Here is a 20,223-nt window from a genome sequence, read left to right on the forward strand (position 1 = left end):
AATAAATTTGGGGCCAATCATACGCCTCCCTGATGGTATTGCATGATGGATAAGTATCTACCTGTATTTCTCGGCATTGAGGACACCATTACTCCTGACCAAATCTCCAACTCCATTTGCAGAAATGCAGCGCCAAACTTGCAAGGAACCTCCACCATGCTTCACTGTTCACTCATTATTGTACCGCTCTCCAGCTCTTCGTCAAACAAACTTCTTATGTTTTTGTGCATAGTTGAGTCGCTTGGCCTTGTTTCCATGTCGGAGGTATGGCTTTTTGGATGCAACTCTTCCAAGAAGACCACTTCTGGCCAGACTTCTCCAGACAGTTGATGGGTGTACCTGGGTCCCACTGGGTTCTGCCAGTTCTGAGCTGATGTCACTGCTGGACATCTTCCGATTTCAAAGGGAAATAAGCTTGATGCGTTTTTCATCTGCTGCAAATTTCCTTGGCCGACCACTGCGTTTAGAATCCTCAACGTTGCCTGACTTTTTGCAAGTGTACCTATAAAAATGTGTCCTGGTTTGAAGGCAAAGGGTAGTAACACCAAATATTGATGTGGTTTAGATTTTTCTTTTGTTTGCTCACTTTGCATTTTGTAAATTGATAAAAATAAACAATTATTTATATTTTTGAAAGCATTCTTAGTTTACAGAGTTTTTTTGCATTTTTCACAGTACTGTATATCAGGGTTTGTTTTGAACATTGCATTTGCAATTTGAATATTATCCGAGATGGTTTAGAACCGAGATGCGCCAACTCAGTAATTGCCTGTATCTGTGACCTGTGTGTTTGTCCACTGCCACGCCTCTTTAGGTGACTAGTGGCAGACCAATTATTTAGCCTCATAGTCACTTAAGTAAATATCACGCCCATTTTTCACAACCCACATATCTCCTGAACATTCTGACATAAACTGGCATTTTCGAGACGTAAACATCAGGAGAAAATTAACTTTTTAGCAACAAATTCTTGCAAGATTTGACAACAAATATAAGCTAATGTCAACTAAAGTTTGTGAACGGCGTAACAAAATTAATTTTCCTAATGCCTATTATGGCTTCAAACAATTTAAATATCTAGTGTTGGCAAAAGAAAATAATAAATTATACAAACATAACTTTTCATTCATCTACACAACACTCACTACACTTTCAAAAGAGGCCACGCTTCTTTAGGAGACAGCAAGTGTGTACAGTTTCATACCAATTGCACAGTGGGTCCTGTCTTTAGTTATAGAGAATCTGTGATATTATTTTATCAAGAGACTCAATTGCATTTCTTTTCATAGAATGAGAACTTTTGAAAAAGATGGGGACACTAAAATCATGGTGAAAAACCTGGTTTTAACTGATCTGGTTCTTTTTTTTAAAAAAAGCAAAAAAAAGTCTATAAAACCTCCAAAAAGGAAACGTTATTACTTTTTTTTGTGATTATAGCTTTGAATCCTGGGAGCTCTGTGGTGTTTTATTTACATAAATATTATAAGAATATTTTTTGGGCTTTTCCGCCTTTATTTGATAGGACAGCTAGGTGAGAAAGACATGCAGGAAATTGTCACAGGTCGGATTCTAACCCTGGACCTCTGCGTCAAGGCATACACCTCTCAGTAATGTGCGCCTGCTCAACCCACTTAGTCAACCCGGCCACTATATAAAATAATTCTAATGGGGTCTGTGGTGTGTTACAACATCTGTGTGTGACTCACCGCATCCTTGCTGGTGGACTTCATGATCTCACTCAGGCCGATGCAGACTCCCTGCCTCTCGTCACTCTTGTCAGAGCGCAGTCCCTCCTCCAGGATGGGAATAATCTCAGGGAGAATCTTCTCTCCCAGTTTTCTCACTAGATCACCCAGCGTCCGAGCAGCGATCTATAACCACACCGACACACAGCGTCAGTAAAAGGCTCTGTGGATGTACTTAAAAAAACAATACTAACAGTCGCCAACATAAAAACAGAGTGTGTTTACAAAGATAAAAAAGGAGTCATACCGTTCTCTTGTCAGGGCAGGTGGACGCCAAGAAGCCCAGCAGGAGAGTGAAGAGGGTTGGGAGGATCTCTCGAAGAGTCCTTGGGGTGTTGGAGACCACGATCTTCCACACGTGGAGGGAAGCCTGTCGGACCACCAGCTGAGTGTCTGAACGGCCCATATAGAGGCCAGAGAGGACCCGGTTACGCCGCTCAGCACCAAGAGCTCCAATAATAGCCTGGGAGAGAAAAAGTCAAAGGACAGCAATTCTTAACACATCACTGTTTTTTTCAAAAATGGACCAACACCACACTGCTGTGATGACAACTTTTACTTCTTTTCACTCATTAGATCTGCCTAGGATTTTTGATGTGTTTTGTTTTGAAGAAAATAGATATACTCATACTTTATTGGATGCAGCTGTTCCAAAGTTGTCATCCTCACAAGCGGTCTCTGTGGTCATCTTTCCTGTCACTCCAGAGATATGGAACAACAGATCTCCAAGCAGCTGCACAGAGCTGAACCTGCAAAACAACAACGAGATGGACGCACAACTAGTTAATATAAGACTGAAATTAATACAATCACTGATGTGTATTGCGTGTGTATTTCAGTCTAACCTGATTCTCCACAGGTCATCAAACAGACCCTGCTCCAGCTCAGGAAGCAGCAGAGCGATGGCTGTCTCAGCATACATGCTGATGATTCGCTGGCCGGCTCGCAGTGCTGTGTCTCTCACGTATTCATTCTCATCAGCCAGAGCCTGGTGGACAACACAAATAGGGTTAGATCAAAGGTTGAATACTCTGAATTAAGGTTCTGGTATTTCTCCCTAAAATCCGTTTACCGCATCCAGGAAAAATGCTTGTATGTGTGTGTGCGTTCTGAAGACTATGTACTGAAACCAGGATACTTTCCCCAAACCTCATTAACGCTTTACACAACAGTCTTAGCTTTGGTCCGAGCTTAGTTTGATGTGACATAACTGGATCAACTTTTTAAATAGGCAGATTTCAGCTCAACTGTGTGGCAAAATATATATCATTTTAGATTAAAAGAATGAACTGGATCAAACTGGTCATTTTAAACTATGCAGGCAACATAATCAGACATGCAGATTTGTATATGAAAGAATATCATTTGAAAATTTCATTTCAGTTTTTAAAACTGCGTGAGGTTCTGGGAATCCTGGTAAATGGTGAGAATATTCCCTGGAAGAAGGAATTTTAAAATCATGTAAAACAAAAACAGTTTTGAATATGAACATGAGTGAAATGTGATTTACAGCAAAAATGGAAATCACAAAAACATTTCTGGTCATAGCAATACCTTGAGAATGCAGGGGATGATGGGCCCAACGTAGGGAGTAAACTTGTCTCCAAAGGTGAGAGGCAGGTAGATGAACATCATGATGTAGCCGTCTCTGACGTGGGAGGCGATGTCTACCTTGCTGGCTGTTTGCACCACATCTGGCATCAGCTTGTCCAGCTTCTCTACTCCCAGTCCAGCCATCACCTCAGCCAGACCTGAAGACACCCACACACAAATAATTCAGCAAGTTATTTGATGAACGATGGGAGCAAATGAGAACCAACACAGTGACAGGGGGTGAGAAGAACCAACCTTGTGCAGCTCCAGAGCGATCTACAGAGCTTTGTTCAGAGGCCAGGGTCTCCATGAGCCACGGAAGCAGGTCATCAAAGCAGGACTCACCCATCCCCTTCACCATGGCACCCAGGGCTTTGGCTGAGACTGTACGTACCTGAGGAGAAGTAGAAGAGCAGTTACAGCTTTAACCACACACAGAGCATATATTACTGTAGTACTGTTTGTATCACTAAACACACCTCAGGCACCGGGTCCAACAGGGAGGCCTTCAGTCCAGGAATAACACTGGGCAGGTAGGGTGACAGATCCTATAAACGACGACACGTATAACGCCACAAAATAAAAAACAAGTCTTCAGAATACACTGGTTTAAAAGGACTTTTACACATTTTGTTTTGTTTTTCGTTCAGTGTAATATTTAAGTAATGCTGTGTACCTTCTGGTCAGTGAGGGAGTACATGTTGCCAATGATCTGAGCGGCCATCTTGCGAGTGTCGGTAGAGCGATCCTGGAAGGCTCTCTGGACGATGGGCATGATGAGGGCCAGGGAGGGGGCGTCGATGAAGTGGACAAACTTGGTGTCCAGCAGCGTCTGCAGGCACGTCTGGGTCCTCCTGGACGGTTCAGTGAGAGCGTCCAGCAGGATAGGGGTAATGGCTGAGAGAAGAATAAAGACATGATTGACAACGTCAAAAAACTAATTTATGTTATTTCACATTGGCAGTTCAAATAATTCTAAACCCAATTAGGTGAATCAACACGTATTTGATACAGCTTCAACAAAAATGTAGCATTGATGCATAAAGCTGGGATTTTGTGCCGCTTTCCTTTACACTGTACATATGATCATTTCGAAGAATGTAACCCCTGAATAACTTAAATCCACGATTAACACCCAAAAGCAACATTATCAGATACCGTCTTCTTAAATTCATGCATTCTTATTTCCTTGACATAATCAAGCTTCTACATTAACCACAATGCAACTAGACCACCAATGGTCTGGTCAGAGATTCAAGTGTGTTATGGTTGCAGTGGATAATGTAGCCTCCAGCAGAGTAGAGGATCAGGCTACTGGTTTACTCACTTCTTTCTAACTCAACCAGATTTTTTCCATTTTTAAGTTTGTAGTCTTTAGATCCAACCAATACTGACTCAGATGTGCCAATCTGGAATCTTGCCTACTATGAGGTCATAAGGGGAATGGTTACCTCCCCTTTCTCTGCTTTAACCAGCCAGAGAATTTGGCCAACACATGAGAGAGAGACATCATGGCTTTCAAACGAGGAAAGTGGCATTTAGTCAAGGCCACACCCCCAGCCTCCGTCTTGCCTCCCCAAAAATCAGTGGAATTCCTTATTAACTACACCTCTGGAATTAAATTCAGTGCTCAGTGCCACTGCCAACTGTTTAGCAGACAATAATTAAAGATGGGCATACAGCCCCTCCCCCCCCACACACACACATATTTGCATATTTCAGATGTTTTTAAAATCCCCATTGGGTCGATACTTTCAGACAGTTTATAGGCAATAAGCCTTCTCTGTCGTCGCAGTTCTGCCCCATGACTGTGGGACACTTACCCAGGATTTCGGGGTTGCGGATGACAGAGCCGATTTGTCGGAGGGCCTGTTGGCCGGCCTTCTGCACCTTTACATGGGAGTCGGTCAGCACCTCAGTCAGCTTGGGCACAATGCTGGGCAGACAGGACGACAGCTGCTTCGGCGCACAGAAAGCCATGGCACCGAGCAACTCCACAGAGCCTGGAGGAAAGAGGGGGAGCGGTGATTTACAAGAAGCTACTGTTTGAGTAAACACCTAACTTGATTGTGAATGTCCTGAGATGCTTAAATATTTCCATCATCTCAAGACATTTCAGTAATGCCTAGGAATTCTGTGCATGTAAGGGCTCCTAACCTGCTTTAGTTCTCCAGGACTCCTCCTCTAGAGCCACCAGCAGGGAGGGAAGAACCAGCTTCACCCCGTGGGCGCTTAGGTTCCTCATAACAGCCTTGGCGCAGTCATCTGCAGCCTGGTGGAAAAGAGAGGTAGGGGGTTGAAAGTTTAGACAGGGATCCTACACATTTCTACACACACAAATTCTATGACGAAAATTATTAAAGTTTCCTAGATGAGTGCCTGTCTCATGGATCATGTGTTACGCCAACCTTACTATGTTCTAATGTGGGTACAAAAAAAAACACTGGATAGTTAAAGACTTCTTTTAATTTAGAGCAAGCAACATTTTGATGATACATTTAGGAAAAGTAAGAAACAGATTTTAGCAAAAAGTAAGATATAATCCAGAAGGCGGCTCTGGGACATGGTGCTCACCTCTCTGACATACTGATTTCCGTCTCCAAAGCAGAGCAAGAGGTGTGGCAGCACATGGACCACATACGGCTCAAAAAGCTTCCCCAACATGTTACACAGCATCTCAAAGGCAAAGAGCGCTCCTGGACAGAGACAAACAGTCTGGTCAGGGGTTTCTTATTTTTCTGTGAAAAAAAGTATTCTTGAGTGCCAGCAGATGATGGCCTCTGTTAATTAAGTGGTTCATACAATGAACAGCAGTCCAACATACATAATATCTGCATCACTTTGTGTTAATCAATACAAAACCAAACAGTTCAGTGGTCAGAAACTTTACTGACCTTCCCTCCGTCTGAAGTTTTTCTTGTCCTGGATGGCGTCAGTCAGCGTTGTCATGATGTCCTGCTGTTTGAGTGCCAGAATCCCGAGACCTTTGACCAGGCCAGCCAGCCCATATGCTGCCCCCTTCCTCTCTGCGTACTTGTCGCTCTCCAGCAGCAGCTGCAGCAGGTTCCTTACAATGCCTGCAGCGTCCTCCTTGATGGCAGGGACTAAAGGAGGCAAACAGCCGGCCACAGACTCCTGGACCTGATGAGGGATGACAAACCACATGATATAATGGGATGAAGAGTAATGGACTTCAGCAAAGTGGGACGTGTGTAAAATTCTATAGAGTGGAGAGGAACCGAAGCCTTTCTGATGTGAACAGACAGGTGCCTGATTGAGCAAGAATCTACACTTTGCAGTGCTCAGCAGACGGCAAGTCTCTGGCATCAGTATGAGAGCTGCTTACCTGCTGTGAAGGTGTAGAGAGTGCAGTGATGAGCTTGGCTACGATGGGTTTGACCTTGGGGTCATTTTTATCCAGATGTTTGGCCAAGGAGCCCATGAGAATAACCACACTCTGACGGACAGCGTCATAGTTGGCGTCCTGAGGGGCGTCCTTCAGAAACTCCTCAAACACTGGCAGCAGGGAGCTCACATTGTCCTGTTACACAAAGCAGGTACATATAGTTCAGTGCAAGACATAAATGGTCACATTTGAAGGTATCTGCATGTTTATGCATGTGAAATGTACAGCTGTTGGGTGAGTACCTTTCCGTGTGTGTTGAGAGCAGACAGGGCAGCGTCCAGCATGCAGCGCCGCACCTCAGTGTGGCGGTCGTTCAGAGCATCAGGAACAAAGAAGAGGAAGAGAGGGGTGACCTGAGATTCGTCCAGGAACTGCGACAGCTTGTTCAGAGCCAGAGCAATGCCACCCCTGACAAGACGTGTGTGAGAGAAAATGGTTCAGTGCACAAGAAAAAATTTGATGGTTTCTAGTACTCTGTTATGACAAGATAAGCTTTTTTTTTGTATAAATAGTGTCTGATAGCTAACTATAGCAAGACATTTTGAAGCAAACCCCCTGGGCTGGGTGTAGGATGTAACGGGTCTCAAAATTACAAAGGCAAAAATAGCGAGCCAGCAGCAAAGGCTGCATCTTTGATCAGCACTTTCCTGCCTTTTTCTGTCATTACTATTTTTGGCATGTTATGTCTCCCTGTTGGACCTAATGCACATGTTTCTGCCCTGATTGATAGAAGGCCAAAGCAGTTAATTGTGAATTCAGGATGCATTAACTCTGATTTTCAAAGTAAGATAGAAAGGTTAAAAACCATTGTATATTTAATCTTTGCAAACAAACCCTGATATTTACCTGGCCTCCCATTGGTCAGGAGGAGATTCAGAGATGACTCTGCCCAGGGCATCCAGCACAGGAGGTGGTCTCTTTAAAAATAAAAAATAAAAACATTTTGGTTTCCGAGCTTAAATTCATCTACTAGTAGCCAAAGCAATTTGAGTAATGTGGTTTGGCCATGGCAGGGTCTTACATAAAGTTTCTGGTGGTAGAGTTCAGTGAGTTGGCCGAGCACCGTCGCAGACTGGTCTTTGTACAGGGACACGGCGCTTGACAGAGCTTCGGCTGCGGCAGAACGGACAGCCTCCTCGTGGTGGGTGACATCTCCAATCAGCAGGGAGCAGAGCTCAGGGACCACCTCCAGACCCAGAGATTCCCACAGTCTGAGGAGGGAGGACAGGACAAGAAATGAGGGTGTGAAAATCTAATTTTGCAGGATAAAACATTTTTAAATGACATTTTAAACAAGAACAGAACGGTAAATATTTAAAAAATGTAAAATTGGACCGTGCTGTTGGAAAAGATGAAGACACTTATGCAATGTGTTATGAGTTTTAGGTGTGAATGGGCAGTCAGCTAGTAAAGAAAGGGAGCAAGAAACCACATGACACATACTTTTCAGCCAAGGTTCGGCCCTCCTCTTCAACGTCAAACCTGCAAACCCAAAGCCTGCGCAGCAAACTCAGCCCGCTGGCCTCTGTGCTGTCTGTGGACAGGGCAAACTCCATCTCCAACAATCCCTGAGCACAGAGACATTACGTGTTAATAGCATGTCTAATACAAATACAAGCTGTGTAATTTGTCACTTAACCAAGGTTAACACTAAATATGTGTATAGCAATGCTTTCATCTTGGTCTAGAAACTATTTTTATTGGGATAAACAAAAATGTGTTTTTAGCTCATAAATCTGTGGAGAAAATGGCTCAAACCCATCAAATTTCCTTTTCCTGCCTCAGAACAGAAGAACACTTCACAAGGCAGATGTGTAGAAGTGGGACGAGTAGGTCAAAAGTTGCAAACATAACTTCTGCACACTGTCTCCCCCCCACCTCCTCTAGACAGAGGGATGGGTCTCTCTCTCTCTCTCCCCTCCATCTCCTCTAGACTAAGGGATGGGTCTCTCTCTCCCCCCATCTCCTCTAGACAGAGGGAGGGATAGATCTCTCTCTCTCTCTCTCTCTCTCTCTCTCTCTCTCTCACACCCATCTCCTCTAGACAGAGGGATGGGATCCGGTTAGGGAGAGTTCTAGCATGGCCAGGCTCCTCTCTTTACCCTGTCTCTCTTAGTTATGTTGTAATAGTTTTAGACTGCTGGGGGACTTCCTTTGACACACTGAGTTCCTCTCTCATCTATCTTTCTATCTTTCCATTTGTGTGCATCCATCTCCCAGAAATGCTTGTTACTAACCTAGCTGCGGGGATTAGCTCGTCATTCCCCGGAGTCCTTATGTTCTTTTTCCCCCCAGCATGTTTCCTTTGATCACGGAGGCGCCAAAAATCAGGGTAGCAGCTGTCGCCAAGGTCCCGCTACGCGTCCTGCGATGCAGTGTTACATCCTGCTACGTTCTGCGATGCCCAGCTAGGTCCTGCTGTGCCTTGTAACGCTGCACAGTGCCCTGCTATGCTACTAAGAACTACTACAACCAAACTACTATTTATTTTATTTTTATTTATTTTTTGTGACTGTTACTGCCACCCTTCATTCTAATCCCAACCGGTCGTCAGACGCCGCCTACCAAGAGCCTGGGTCTGAACAAGGTTTCTGCCTAAAAGGAAGTTTTTCCTCGCCACTGTTTCACTGTTGCTTGCTCTGGAGGAAACTACTAGAACTGTTGGGTCCTTGTAAATTCTGGAGTGTGGTCTATCTGTAAAATGTCTTGAGATAATGCTTGTTATGAATTGACACTATAAATAAAATTGAAATTGAAATTGTCTAAGTTGCAAGGATACATTTATTAGCAATGTTTCGGTAAATTTTGTCTGATATAGGTCTAGTACGGAAACTGACAGGTACTGCTAGACCTGTCATAAATGTGTCTTAAACAATAAATGTGTCTTCATTAGTGTGCAGGACGTTGTGGTTGCAATTTTTCCTGCCTAAAATACAGCTGTTTGCTCTACTGAGGGAAAGGCCAGCTTCAACAAATGTGAAATTAACTGTGATTCACCCTGAGGGCAGCATCCCGGACAGAGAAGCAGGGTGAAAGGAGGGCGTTGAGCAGGACGTCTATTTCTGGCTGCTCTGCCACAGTGCAGCCCTCTCCTCCTCCAGCACTGGCACACAGCGCTGTCAGGCACTGAGACGCCAACACCTGAAACACAATTTGTGTGTGTGAAAAGTCTCATATCCCAATTTTAGGTAGCAATTCTGGCATCCAAGTGGCTATAAAAGAATGGAAATGGGGAATAGAATAAAGAGCTTGACCAAACTAATACAGTGAGTGAGTGAGTGAGTGAGTGAGTGAGTGAGTCTCGATGGTTGAATTTCAAATGTATTTAAACTCAGTCTGTAAAATCCCTTATTTACCTGGAGTCTCGGGGTGGCTGTGGCAATAACTCTTGTCAGTAGCAGCAGCATGCTGACACGTGGTAGCAGTTCTGGGCCGTTCTGAGACAAGAAAACCCAAGTTAATACATAGATCTACAAAATAAAAGGGAGTTATGTCATATAAAGCTTTTCCAATATGGTGTCCATTCATTGTTACAGGTCAATGGCTCTGCCAACTAGCTTTTAACAATGTGTGCAAACCCAGAAGATTGCTTTGTAGATGTCTGCCGAGTAAATACATTCTGAGACAAACCGGCTGCATGGCAACAATGTCTTTTGTTATTCAGTAATTTCAGCTTGTCTTTACTGATGTTTAATTGTTTCCACAATTTTCCTGTGTAGGTTACAGACAAAAGAAAATGCAATGGAGATGCCTGTCTCTACCTCATCTATAGCAAGGTCATCCATTTCTGTGGCGGCCCGAAGCTGGCAGTGTACGCTGATGACTTGCAAGGCTCTGGTCATCATGTTCTCGGTCTCCTCGGTGCTGCCTGAAAACTCCCTGAGCATGGCGTTGAGGAGAGGGAAGCAGACGGAGAAAGCAGGGGCAGACAGTGGCGCCACATCTAACGAGAGAAAAACAACAATACAAAGGAACAAGAGAGCAGTCAGTACAGTACAGCACAGTCACATTTACTATCTCAGTTGCTGGCTACTGTGGTGTACATTTAAATGAAAATTTGTTTGCATATGTACTCTTTTGCATAGCAAAAAATGTCAACTTCAGAACATTTTCAGTCTCATGTTGTCGGTTATTTTAAACTTTCCTTCTCCTTACCTTAAACCAGGGGTTCCCAAAACTTTCAGCCCACGACCCCCAAAGTAACGGTGCAAGTGACTCCCCCCCCCCCCCATTATAAACGTATATAAACATTGCGCGCGACGGCACACGCACTATAGACGTCTCCAAACACGAGCGTATTGACAACACAAAATAACACAACAGTTTTATCTTGTGTTAAAATCATGGCTAACATGTGCTATTTCTAATCATTTTAAAATTATTTTATTTCTGGAAATCAACTTGCAACCCCCCCTCTCTGGCTTGCGACCCCCCTGTGGGTCCCGACCCCCACTTTGGGAATCAGTGCCTTAAACATCCATTTAAAATATTGGCTTGATATTATCTGGAAAAATACCCTTTATTTATATTTCCTCAATAGTATTAATAAAAAGGTAAATAAATAGGTAAACAGGACAATCAAGTGAGATTTCAAACAGAGACTGAGTTCCTATAGCTGTTGTCATGACTGAACATAAAACACTTCATTATTAGCAAGAAACTAACACATGATTCAGAACACAAGTGAGCATGACTGGGCTCCCCACCGTTCTTGGCATCTCTCTGTGGGACAGTGTGGTTGTGCAGCAACAGTATGGTGCGGTGGGCTGCCGTTTCCAGGTCCTCCTGTTCCCAGGCCACATCCAGATCACACTCTGGCTTCAGCAACCGTAAAGTCACATGTCCAACAAGCACGGCTAGAAGGGGAAGAAAAGTGACACTGAGTCAAGGTGCCGAGAATGTGTCTAACAATACAATATACTAAGACACCAATACTAAGACAGACCATGTACCTAGAAACTCAAAGTGTTTGGGCATGAGGCACACTACGATGTCCAAGAAGACCTGCTGGATGGATGGAGCAGCCAGAGGGGACTGTAGCAGGGGTATTAGGACCTGGAGGACAGCAGGGAGTTCCCTGGTGATCTGAGGTGGTCTCTCTTTCAGAGTGGCTTCCAGCAGACCCACCACGCCCTGCAACTCCACATCCAGCTGGGGACAACAAGTGCACCACAGATCAACATGGAGAAGTTAAGAATGTCACACATCCGGCGTCAAAAATCATTTTGGCGACTTACGTCTACCATACACTAGAAGACATTGAACAGACTTTGAAAAGACTACAGTCGGACACCAGGTCACATCTAACGTCATAACATGTAAAGACTGGGGATCTTGCAGGGTCACACATTGCATAACTACAACTACATTTGTTTTGAACATTTTTTACTAGCTGGTTACTTTAAGGGAAGTTCGCCAATTTTCTGTTCTGCAGTACATGCAGATGAATGGCAGCTGTACTCGGAGGTCTGCATTCATCCGCCGGTTGTTAATGTTCACGTGATTTAACTTCGCTGCCAAGACTTAAAATTTAAGATTATATCAAACACACTTGATTTTGTGAGAATGATAAGACGGGAAAAAGTTTGACTCTGACCGAGTTTTATAATCAGCTTACACTAAACACCCCAACTCTAGCAAGACTCTCAGCATCTCATTCCAATATTGGAACTTTTTCTGCGACAGTGGAATTGCTTGAAAAGTCGCTTGGTGTAAGATCGGCATTAAGTTTCATACCCCTTGGAGTCTCTTGCGAATAGTGGCCTCTTTTTCCAGCTGGATTTGCATCATCTCCTTCTGTTTGCTTGTTAGTTGCAATTCCTCTTTGATACCCTTTTTCTTCTTAAGCTCCTGCAAGATCAAAGAGAAATGAAGATGTGTTCCAGACATTAACACAGCAAAAGAACAAATGATGGTAAGTGCGCTTTACCTCCTGTAACTCCAGTTCAATGATCTGTTCCTTGTAGGAGTAGGCCTTGTTCTCTCTCTTAATGTTGGCCTTCTTGGTGTTTTCCTTCTGGGCACTGCGGCAAGTGTAGAGGAGGAGGACAGGAGTAAATAAATGTCAAATAGACAACACAAGGTTCTGGCGACTGCTGTTGGGTTAAGAAGCGCACATTGGAAGGAGAGGCTGTGTGTTACCTCTGGATGATGCTGTTGTCATACAGTTCTCCCTCAGGTGTCTGCATGATGGCATACTCCTCCCTGGTGACCTGAAGTAGAGCAGGTCGGGACAGTCCCTCGCTGACATGACTGATTACCCGTGGTAACAGCTTGTTAGGCGAGAGGCCAGAGAGGGCACCGACTGCATTTTTCACCGCCTGAGGAAAACAACATGACCACTAAACACCCTGGTACCATGTAAAATGCATCAGCAAAATTCAAAGAGAAATGCACTTCGACATATTTTGCATTTCATTTTAATGGTTTATCTATCCTTCAATCGACCCTTGTTTCTTCACAGGAATCAGTTAAGTACACTTTAGTGTTTCGTGCGCTAAAATCTCATGTAAATGCAGTATAAGGACGTGTGTATTATATTCAGACCTGGTTGTCAGCATTGACCTCCAGCAGATGTGGCAGAATAGCCTCCAGATTCTTTTCTATAAATTCTTCTGCTTTAATGTTCATGGAGAAGAGCAGAAAAGGCCAGAGGCCGCTGCGAGCTCCAACTGAAAGACATATACACAGAGGAGATGGCTTGTAATGGACATGCCACAAAAACACCATCCAAACAAACTCTGGTGTTATTAAGTTACAAGAACATGTGTTAACCCGGCTATGGCTAACAAGTTAGCAGCAGAATCATTCTGGAGAGCAACTCATTCTCATACCTATGGATGGATGATGAGTGACTATGAGGATCTCCATGGCCAAATTCTCTGCTTCGGTGGTGTCACCCCATTGGCTGGCAGAGGAGCAAATAACACACAGCGCATCCAGCAGGAAACGAGGGGGAATGTAGCCGCGACCCAACTCAGTCAGCTCTCCTGACTCTGATACCAGGACATCCTGGGGCAAAACCTGATGGTTTACATTACACAGTCAGTAACAATCAGGCTGAGAAAAAGAAACACTGGTCAAGCTGAGCGGTTGACTGATTCTATGAGCCAAAACCAACTTTTATAAATAATCAGTCTTTACCTTGTGTTTGTTGATGACCACGCGAAGTTCTCCCAGGAGGCCACGGGCAAGACTGGATCCACCAAGAGAGGAGAGCAGCTTCTTGATTGTCTGTTGGGCCCGCTTCCTCACACGCCAGCTCCGAGACAGGAGAACCGCAACTGTGGCATGATGATACATCCTGCACAACAGTTACATGCAAGAAAAAAATAACTAGTTATTAAAGCACCAAGGTACATCAGACAATTCAAATGTATTTTTGCTCTGCGTGTTCCAGCAAAGAAAGGACATTATATTGCTTTTTGGACAAAAAGCATGAGTTAAACACCACCGTATCGCAAGAGCTGCAATCGGTGGTTGAATGGATAAAGAAAAATAAGCTAGTTCTTAATATTTCAAAAACAAAAAGCATGATGTTCGGTTCACATTATGCTCTTCATAAATCAAGTTGAAGCTTTGCATAAATGATGTCTATGAGACCAAACTTCAAGGAGTTATTTTACAACACACACCCCTTCCGAATCCCAGAGTTATCCTTCCTGTCCAGGTCACATCGCAAGTTGCATTTTAAGCTACATGACACATGAAACTTTATTGATTAGGACCGGCGAGTTACATCGGCCGTCCGAGAGTATACCAGGCAGACACACAGTTGACAACCTGCAGGAGGAAGCAGTGGAGACCGGCTCGGACATACGATGCACGCTGCGGGCCGTTGGACTTGTGTCAGCCCCTCAAGCGGTTTCAGGAAAGTGGCTGCATGTGTCCAACATGCCTACATCTGTCCATGGACACGAAGTGCGTCAGAGCTTCCCGGACAGGTAAACTGAGACTCCATTTTCTGTACTTTCTTTTGAAAGGCTGGCTGTTAAAAATTGCACCTAACTAGCTAATTAATTAGCCTGAGTTAAACGCTAGTTATCAGTAAACAGAAGGTAGTGGCTTGTGTCTGCTGTGTGTGCCATTGTTTAAGCGTTGGTGTGTTGAACCGTCCCCACATTTGGCGAGTGTTAATTTCAGACCCTGCAGTAGCCATTTAATTTACTTTGTAAATGTAAAAGAACTTGATTGAAGAAGAATTTTCAACATGCTTGAATCATCTCCACAATAGAGTTTAGTTTGTTTCCAGTATTTTGTTACAAAGAAAACAATTGTTATAGCTTTGGTTATTTATTTATTTTACTTTGGTTTGTTAATATTGTGCATAGTTAATATTGTTCTTTGGTGTTGAATCAAATAACATTTGAAAGAATCAAGGTTTGTATTGAATCATGGGTCAAAAATTGTGAAATGAAACGAATAATGGGTTTGGTGTATCATTACAGCCCTAATAAAACAATTATATCTATAGATACATATCTTAGATAATATCTATACACCAACACACAACAAACACACACCAACACACACACACACACACACACACACACACACACACACACACACACACACACACTTTTTCTGGGTAAACACAAAATATGCAGGCAATTTGTTTTGCCTGCGGCCTATGTGTGGTTTATATAAGTATATAAGGACTCTAAGACATTTTCAAGCTCAAAAAATCTCTACATGTTAACAGAGGGACAGACTCACTGGGACTTGCTGGTGTTAAGCTTATGATGATGGTCCAGGAGGAGCCTTTCACAGAGCAACAACACTGTGAGAAGAGCTAAAGACAGAACAAAAACATGCCATTATTTCATGTCTTTATATTTTAAAACACCCATGAGCCTTTTAAGCTAGTAAAAAATGTTGACAATTGCCTTACTTTCCTCGTTGACCTGGGAGAGGAACTTCTCTGTGGTGAAAAGTGGCTTCTTCTCATCTAAGATCAGGTTCCAAAAGCTGGAAAACTTAGCCTCTGTAGAGACAAAAAAATCCTAATCATTTTCCATCCTTGTATGCTCCAAAATTCTCTATAAGGGAGAAAAAGTCATTTTTGAGATGCCAGGCTCACCCATCTGCGTCTCCAGCAGTGCCAGTCGACTCAAAAGAACAGAAGCTGCAACACCTTCAGAAAGCAGAGCATGCTGGGAGTTTTGTGCCGCAGCCTTCTCCACTGTTTGAAGGAGCAGGGGCACGAGGTCTGAGGCTTGGGCCAGAGTGTCACCTAAAAACCAGGGAAAGGTGATAGTACAAGATCACGCACAGCGGAGGAAAGAACAAATTATGGTGCAGGTGGAACTTGGCTTAGGTGCACCTAGTGGAATCCAGGGGTTATGCTGTTATTTACTGTTGCATTTCTTTCTACATCCACCCAGGTATAACCAACCAGTCTCCTGTATATACCGTTGCAGCCTGGTGTCATTTTCAGGCGATTCAATCAAGGTAAACACAGTGAACAGCCGTGCGTTTTGCCACTGTTGCCGCGGCGCTGGCTCAATTATCTTAGAGTCATGCTATTAGTTTAGGAAGCCCTTGATTTAATATGCGACAGAGTTTTTTTTTATATCAGCGATATTAACATTTATAACGTTAATATCGCTGTCGATCAAGTGGGAAGCCAAAATTGGGATCTTGATTAATATGCTATTATCTGAGCAGCCCTAATCCGTCAATTCGCCTCATAGCATAGCGGTCTTTGTTTGACTGACCTTTGAAGGCCCCCAGCATGGCCTGAAGGTAGGCATGTCGAACCAGAGTGGTGGAGGTCTTGAGGGTAAAAGCTTTTTTCAACCAATCCAGCAAGGCGGTGGGAACTTCCACTGTGAGACGACTGCTCCACTGGGAGAGCACAGACACTGCATGCACCAAGGTAGCCTCGTGAACTAAATAAAATAAAAAAAATAAACAAGACAAGTTAGTACTTGACTGAAACACTACACCGTGGTCTGTTGAAAATGTTCCAGGCCTAAGACATATGTACTCTTTTTGTGCTTAAAGGTTTTCACATAAAGTTGGTAATCTGTCTAGCATTCTGGCAGGAAGTTAAGGAAGAAAAGTCAGAGAAGAGATACCTTCTTGTTGTAAATAAGGGATGAACATCACAGTGACTGCAGAGCTGAGAGTCTGGCTAGAGGTTCCTGACGCGGCATGATGGCTGCAGCTGGCAATCCCTAGGACAAGATCAACATTTGTCAGGTTGAAAAAATGTTTACTTATGGACAGCTAATAATTTTAAGTGTTGGCATGGCCTCTTACCTGACAACACACTCATCTTTTGGGCAACAACTGTGAGCTTTCCCTCAGACCCTGCAACCACAAGAATTATGATTCAGGTGGGCAAAACCAAATATGTTGAAGACAATATTTCAGTCTAATAGGTAATTAACTAGTAACCTCCGAGGATCTTGAAGAGGTGAGTGACGATGTCCTGCACAGCAGAGGGGTCACTGCACTGCTGTGCCAGGTTCTGCATGGCCTGGACCGCCTGCTCCATCAGCTGGGCATTATTAGCTTTCAGCTGGCCTGAAACACACACAGTACCAGTGATTAAATACACATTATGCTAAATTGAATAGTCAGTCTTTCTCCTGCGAAGAATTATGTCATGACAGCAGAGTGTATGCTTTAAAAATATGTTCCATTAGATGCATACAAAGCTAAATCAATTGAGCATCCATTAGGCCTTACTTGCGATGGCCTTTCCAATATCCATGGCGTACTGACTGAGGTCGAGAGTTACAGCCAACAGCAGGCAGGAAACGGCTGGAGAGAGACCAGAAAATGTTTTTATCCACTGTATGAGAGCTGCCTGAGCACCAAGCAGGTAAGTATTTTACGCAATCATCAGAAACTCAAAGCAACTCACTCTGCATAGCGTTCTCTGGACTTCGGAGCATTGTCTTCTGCAGTGCAGGGAGTAGCAGCTCCTTGAACTCAGAGTGGGACACGTGACGCAGGAAGGAGCCACTTTTGTCCAAAATGTGCTGGTGTGGTTTTGTCTTGCTCATAAGGACTGATTTAATGTACAAGTCCAATAGGGCACTCTGGGGGGGGGAGGGAAAAAAACAGTAGACACAAGGTGACATGCTGCATCCCCAAATATACATATCTGGGATGTCTCTGAAAAAATATGAATGCAAAGTATCAGAGCAAAATTGGTTAATGATGTTAAGACCAATTAATGGTCCTGCGTTAAAATGAGACAACAAAAGCTCGGGGTAGAACCCCCGCAAAAGCAAAACCCTGCTTTAGAACTGTAGAAATCAACACCATCAAACTAATAATGAGAACTGAAGAACTTACCTTGTGCTTCTCTATTGTAGCTTTGTCTTTCTGAGCAGTGCAGAAGTCTAAACACCCCCCCAGCATGGCCAGAGTGGTGGGGCTCTGGTCCAGACTCAACAGTGTGCTGATGTATTCATTGACCAGTCCGGGGTTCTGTTAAAGACAAACCGTGTCAAACCTATCCAGCATTCCTGTGTGTATGCCAACTGTTCTCAGCTCACAGAGTAGGAGCCATGACTGGTTCTAGATGTTTGAAACAGGTCATGTTTAGGTTGTATGATCCATTATCACACGTCTCATTGGATTTTACAGGCTCACAGCACTAACAGTTCCTTATCAAGCCCAGTATTTTAGGAACCAAAGTCCAAAGCCCTGTCCAGATAGGATCAATACTACAGGGGGCCATGGGTATTAAAACACTTCCCCTCCTCTTTCCTAATAAAAGTTGTCGGTCCAGGCAGAACTTTAGCATCTGGTAATTTATTTATTCATTTTTTTTTATTATTTTATGATTTATATTATTTACCTGTAATTTGTTTCTCAACAGAGGTATTCTCAAACTACTTAAATATCTCTCTCTGAATGTGGATTATGCTAGGACCAGCTATCTGAAACACTGTTAAAAATATGTACCCAACTAGCCTTGCGAAAGTATTCGGCCCCCTTGAACTTTTCAACCTTTTGACACATTTCAGCTTCAAACATAAAGATAAAACATTTATTTTTATGAAGAATCCACCAAAGTGGGACAAAATGAAGTGGAACGAAATCTATTGGATATTTTACTTTTTTAGAATAAAAAACTGAAAAGTGGTGCGTGCAAAATTACTCGGCCCCTTTACTTTCAGTGCAGCAAACTCACTCCAGAAGTTAGCGAGGATCTCTGAATGATCCAATGTTGTCCTAAATGATGTGGTGATAAATAGAATTACCGTGTGTGATCAAGTCTCTGTATAAATGCACCTGCTCTGTGATAGTCTCAGGGTTCTGTTGAAAGCGCAGAGACAATCATGAAGACCAAGGAACACACCAGGCAGGTCCGAATACTGTTGTGGAGAATAGTTTAAAGCGGATTTGGATACAAAAGATTTCCCAAGCTTTAAACATCCCAAGGAGCACTGTGCAAGCGATCATTTGAAATGGAAGGAGTATCAGACCACTGAAAATCTACAAAGACCTGGTCCCTGTAAACTTTCAGCTCAGACAAGGAGAAGACTGATCAGAGATGCAGCCAAGAGGCCCATGATCACTCTGGATGAACTGCAGAGAACTCCAGCTGAGGTGGGAGAGTCTGTCCATAGGACAACAATCAGTCGTACACTGCACAAATCTGGCCTTCATGGAAGAGTGGCAAGAAGAAAGCCATTTCTCAAAGATATCCATAAAAAGTCTCGTCTAAAGTTTGCCACAAGCCACCTGGGAGACACACCAAACATGTGGAAGAAGGTGCTCTGGTCAGATGAAACCAAAATCGAACTTTTTGGCCACAATGCAAAACGATATGTTTGGCGTAAAAGCAACACAGCTCATCACCCTCAACACACCATCCCCACTGTCAAACATGGTGGTGGCAGCATCATGGTTTGGGCCTGCTTTTCTTCAGCAGGGACAGGGAAGATGGTTCAAATTGAGGGGAAGATGGATGCAGCCAAATACAGGACCATTCTGGATGAAAACCTGTTGGAGTCTGCAAAAGACCGAAACGGGACAGAGATTTATCTTCAACAAGCGATGATCCCAAACATACAGCAAAATACAAAAGGAAGGTTCACAAATAAACGTATCAGGTGTTAGAATGGCCAAGTCAAAGTCAGACCTGAATCCAATCGAGAATCGTGGAAAGAAACTGAAAACTGTGTTCACAAAGCTCTCCATCCAACCCACTGAGCTCCAGCTGTTTTGCAAGGAAGAATGGGCAAGAATTTCAGTCTCTCAATGTGCAAAACTGATAGAGACATACCCCAAGCGACTTGCAGCTGTAATCGCAGCAAAAGGTGGCTCTACAAAGTATTAACGCAAGGGGGCCCAATCATTTTGCACGCACCACTTTTCAGTTTTTTATTTGCTAAAAAAGTTCAAAATATCCAATAGATTTTGTTCCACTTCACAATTGTGTCCCACTTGTTGATTCTTCACAAAAAAATATTTTTTTTATATCTTTGTTTGAAGCCTGAAATGTGTCAAAAG

At 43.5% G+C, this 20,223-nt stretch overlaps 1 protein-coding gene across 1 annotated transcript in view; it reads right to left on the reverse strand.

Annotated features, from left to right (window-relative positions):
• Positions 1-20,223, reverse strand: part of LOC116686651 (eIF-2-alpha kinase activator GCN1) — a 42,367-nt gene that overhangs the window by 12,276 nt on the left and 9,868 nt on the right. The window contains exons 7-44 of the mRNA XM_032511669.1: positions 18,055-18,189; positions 17,618-17,795; positions 17,440-17,514; positions 17,146-17,274; positions 17,008-17,058; positions 16,824-16,922; positions 16,461-16,634; positions 15,824-15,976; positions 15,635-15,727; positions 15,460-15,535; positions 13,888-14,047; positions 13,578-13,767; positions 13,291-13,415; positions 12,886-13,064; positions 12,674-12,767; positions 12,481-12,594; positions 11,697-11,895; positions 11,451-11,600; positions 10,506-10,687; positions 10,101-10,181; positions 9,742-9,885; positions 8,188-8,312; positions 7,766-7,955; positions 7,591-7,661; positions 6,987-7,152; positions 6,685-6,879; positions 6,233-6,479; positions 5,913-6,034; positions 5,496-5,610; positions 5,162-5,341; positions 4,015-4,235; positions 3,818-3,886; positions 3,594-3,732; positions 3,300-3,496; positions 2,591-2,733; positions 2,377-2,494; positions 1,993-2,208; positions 1,707-1,871 (exon numbers count right to left, since the gene is read on the reverse strand). Coding sequence (XP_032367560.1) covers positions 1,707-1,871; positions 1,993-2,208; positions 2,377-2,494; positions 2,591-2,733; positions 3,300-3,496; positions 3,594-3,732; positions 3,818-3,886; positions 4,015-4,235; positions 5,162-5,341; positions 5,496-5,610; positions 5,913-6,034; positions 6,233-6,479; positions 6,685-6,879; positions 6,987-7,152; positions 7,591-7,661; positions 7,766-7,955; positions 8,188-8,312; positions 9,742-9,885; positions 10,101-10,181; positions 10,506-10,687; positions 11,451-11,600; positions 11,697-11,895; positions 12,481-12,594; positions 12,674-12,767; positions 12,886-13,064; positions 13,291-13,415; positions 13,578-13,767; positions 13,888-14,047; positions 15,460-15,535; positions 15,635-15,727; positions 15,824-15,976; positions 16,461-16,634; positions 16,824-16,922; positions 17,008-17,058; positions 17,146-17,274; positions 17,440-17,514; positions 17,618-17,795; positions 18,055-18,189 — 5,460 coding nt within the window. The remainder of the gene's footprint in view (positions 1-1,706; positions 1,872-1,992; positions 2,209-2,376; positions 2,495-2,590; positions 2,734-3,299; positions 3,497-3,593; positions 3,733-3,817; positions 3,887-4,014; positions 4,236-5,161; positions 5,342-5,495; positions 5,611-5,912; positions 6,035-6,232; positions 6,480-6,684; positions 6,880-6,986; positions 7,153-7,590; positions 7,662-7,765; positions 7,956-8,187; positions 8,313-9,741; positions 9,886-10,100; positions 10,182-10,505; positions 10,688-11,450; positions 11,601-11,696; positions 11,896-12,480; positions 12,595-12,673; positions 12,768-12,885; positions 13,065-13,290; positions 13,416-13,577; positions 13,768-13,887; positions 14,048-15,459; positions 15,536-15,634; positions 15,728-15,823; positions 15,977-16,460; positions 16,635-16,823; positions 16,923-17,007; positions 17,059-17,145; positions 17,275-17,439; positions 17,515-17,617; positions 17,796-18,054; positions 18,190-20,223) is intronic.

The sequence above is a fragment of the Etheostoma spectabile genome, unplaced genomic scaffold (genome assembly GCF_008692095.1).
Source record: "Etheostoma spectabile isolate EspeVRDwgs_2016 unplaced genomic scaffold, UIUC_Espe_1.0 scaffold433, whole genome shotgun sequence".
Taxonomy (NCBI): domain Eukaryota; kingdom Metazoa; phylum Chordata; class Actinopteri; order Perciformes; family Percidae; genus Etheostoma; species Etheostoma spectabile.